At 47.8% G+C, this 3,433-nt stretch overlaps 1 protein-coding gene across 1 annotated transcript in view; it reads right to left on the reverse strand.

The window, feature by feature from the left end:
- The window catches only part of ITPKC (inositol-trisphosphate 3-kinase C), a 23,627-nt gene that overhangs the window by 15,091 nt on the left and 5,103 nt on the right, over nt 1-3,433 (reverse strand). Inside the window, exon 2 of the mRNA XM_003802099.3 lies at nt 397-496. Coding sequence (XP_003802147.1) covers nt 397-496 — 100 coding nt within the window. The remainder of the gene's footprint in view (nt 1-396; nt 497-3,433) is intronic.

The raw sequence follows: 3,433 nt of genomic DNA on the forward strand, positions 1-3,433 counted from the left end.
CATAGCTGCTATTTATTGAGGGCCTACTATGCTTTGGACACAGGGAGAAGGCAGGAAATGATAATTTCCATTTATAATGGGCCAGTGTCTCAGTTTCAATATACATTTTGATTTTAACTCTTTAGTTAATCCTGCAAGGGATACAAGATTATCTCCACATTGATAGATGGTACAACTAAGTCCCAGAAAGGGCAAGAGACTTGCCCAGGGTCACCTATGAATAAAGATCAGAATTAGGACTTAAGCCCAGGCCCATTTGTCCCCAGGGTTGAGTCTCCCCACTCCACCAAATTGTCACCAAGCAATATGTGCACAAACTAAATAACAGACAGAAAAGCCCTTTTCCTAGCCCAAATTTCTCTGCCCAGCCCTGTCCACCATACGCCCCACTCTCACCAGCATGTCCAGACAGCTGGACCCAAGGGTAGTGTTTTCGGAAAGAGACCACGAAGGGCGAATACTTCAGAACTGTCTTCAGCTTCTTCCATGGTTTGCTCTGTGTGGGGCAGAGCAGGGTGGGGTCAGGGTCAAGGCCAGGGAAGGAAGGGGCCAGGGAGTGCTGTGATAAGAGGGAATGAAAATGGAACTGGGTTTTTCCAGGGCCAGGGATCTTCCTGGGATCACTGTTCCCAAGTTTTCTGGAATAAGTGAGCCCCCAAAGGCCTTGGCAAAGGTGAGAAAAGGTCTTTGTCCATTTCTCTCTCTCTCTCTCTCTCTCTCTGTCATCACTTCTGTGGTATCTGTCTCTCTCTGGCTTTCTCTTAGGAATAGGGATAGGCTAGGTTTGGTTATAGTAACAACCACCCAATCTTCCCCACTCCCCACATACGTAATCCCCAAACTTGGAAGCTCCATCTCTGCCACCAAACCAGGTTAGGACTTCTGGGAAAAATAGTGGATGGAGGCTGAAAACAGAATGAGAGAGGCACACAAACAGAGAGACAGATGACAAAGTGACAACAAAGGCAGGGACAGAGACAGAGACTGTGGCAGTCAAGAGAGCTATGCACCACATGGCTTTAGCTCTTCCACCTTCTAGAAATATTGCTGCCCTCTTGAACTGAGGTTATTGACTTGCTCTGGACACCAAACTGTGAGTAGAAGTGTCACTTTGGGGTTGACACCTTGAGCCAGTTTGTGACTCTATGTGTTCATTCCCTGTTGGGGGGCAGGGAGGTGGGGACTGTGAAAAGAATGGGAGGTCCCTCAGCCTGGGCCCCTGTGTGAAGACAGCCTGGAGCACAGCCCCTCACCCATCACTGACCCATGGCCAAGGTGTGTAGGAACCAAAGATTTAAAGGCTGCTTGTTACTACAGTAAATCCTGGTTCACCCTGACTAATACAGAGGCCAGTGCAAAGTGGCCAAAAAAAGAAAGTCAGAGGAGGGACACAGATAAAAAATAATGACAAAACAAAAAGATGAATAGAAGCAGATAAACAGGGTGGTGCCTGTGGCTCAAAGGAGTCGGGCGCTGGCCCCATATGCCGGACGTGGAGGGTTCAAACCCAGCCATGGGGCTCGGCGCCTGTGGCTCAAGCAGCTAAGGCGCCAGCCACATACACCTAAGGTGGCGGGTTCGAATCCCCAGCCCGGGCCCGCCAAACAACAATGATGGCTGCAACCAAAAAATGGCCAGGCGCTGTGGCAGGCGCCTGTAGTCCCAGCTACTTGGGAGGCTGAGGCAGGAGACTTGCTTAAGCCCAGGAGTTGGAGGTTGCTGTGAGCGTGATGCCATGGCACTCTACCCAGGGGGATAGCTTGAGGCTCCGTCTCAAAAAAAAAAAAAAAACCCAGCCACGGCCAAAAACTACAAAAAAAAAAAAAAAAAAAGGAAGCAGAAAGAGATGCCTGACTGGGCGTTGGTAGTGCATGCCTGAAATCCTAGCACTCTGGGAGGCTGAAGTGGGAGGATAGCTTGAAGTCAGAAGTTGGAGACCAGTTAAGGAAGACTGAGATCCCATCTCTACAAAAAATAGAAAATATTAGCCAGGCATGGTGATAGTCCCAGCAACTTGGGAGGCTGAGGCAGGAGAACTGCTTCAGCCCAGAAGTCTGAGGTTGCTGTGAGCTATGATGACACCACTGCACTCTAACTAGGGTAACAGACTGAGACTTTGCATCAAAAAAAAAAAAAAAAATGGCCAGGCACAGTGGCTCACACCAGTAATCTGGGAGGCCAAGGTAGGTGGATTGCTTGAGCTCAGGAGTTGAAGACTAGCCTGAGCAAGAGCAAGACCCTGTCTCTACTAAAAACAGAAAAAACTAGCCTGGTATTGTGGTGGGCACCTGTAGTCCCAGCAACTTGGGAGGCTGAGGCAACAGTGTTGCTCGAGCCCAAGAGTTTGAGGTTGCTGTGAGCTGTGATGCCACAGCACTCTACCATGGGCAACAAGTGAGACTCTGTCTCAAAAAATAAATAAATAAAATATAATTATAAAAAAGAAAAAGAAGAAAACCAGAGAATCAAGCAGAAAACATTTAGATGTTTTATGCTAATTTGATCAAAAGCTTCTTGAGGCTTGGTGCCCATAGCTCAATGGTTAGGACGCCAGCCACATACACCAGGGCTGCCAAACAACAGTGACAACTATAACAAAAAAATAGCCAGGCACTGTGGTGGGCATCTGTAGTCCTAGCTACTTGGGAGGCTGAGGCAAGAGAATTGCTTATGCCCAAGAGTTTGAGATTGCTGTGAGCTATGACACCACAGCACTCTACCAAGCGCAACATAATGAGACTCTGTCTCAAAAAAAAAAAAACCTTCTTGAGACACAGTAGCATCTGATTGACAAACACACACACATGAATACACTGTGTGACCCAGTGTTCCAAGCAGATAGAAGCCCTTAGCAAGCACTGGGAGAGTGGGTCACCTCCAGAGAAGAAAGCCATGTGATTCATCCCCTTGTACCTCAGAGTCAAGAGCATGTCCTTCTTACTCCCTCAAATCACAGCTACCTGGCAGACATTTAACTGCCATTGGGAAGGGTAATAAGGAGTCAGGGTATGACACCTCAGGATTCAGGAAGGGCTAGTCGCTCCCTGCTCCAGCTGCCAGATGAGAAGAAGTGATTAATAAAAGTTCCTGTTTACTAAGCACCTGGAACATTCCAGGCACAATGACAAAAGATTCAATGTGTCGTAACCTACTTAAGTCTAAAAACACAACCCCAGGAAGATGGCTGTCTCTGTGTTACAGAGGAGGAAATGGGCTCAGAGAGGTGAATCTACTTGCTTAACATCACACAGCACAGAGCTGGGGTTGGAATTCTGGTCTGATCCCACTGTCTCAGGGCTTACCTGCTGTACCACAACTGGACAACAAGCTCATGAGGGCAGGGACTGGGCTGTTGTGGTCACAACTATGTCCCCAGAACATGGTCTAACACACAGTAAGTGCTCCAAAAACGTTTATTAGTTAAGACTGTTTT

The sequence above is a fragment of the Otolemur garnettii genome, unplaced genomic scaffold, assembly GCF_000181295.1.
Source record: "Otolemur garnettii isolate 467f Iridium unplaced genomic scaffold, OtoGar3 scaffold00233, whole genome shotgun sequence".
NCBI classification, from domain to species: Eukaryota; Metazoa; Chordata; class Mammalia; order Primates; family Galagidae; genus Otolemur; species Otolemur garnettii.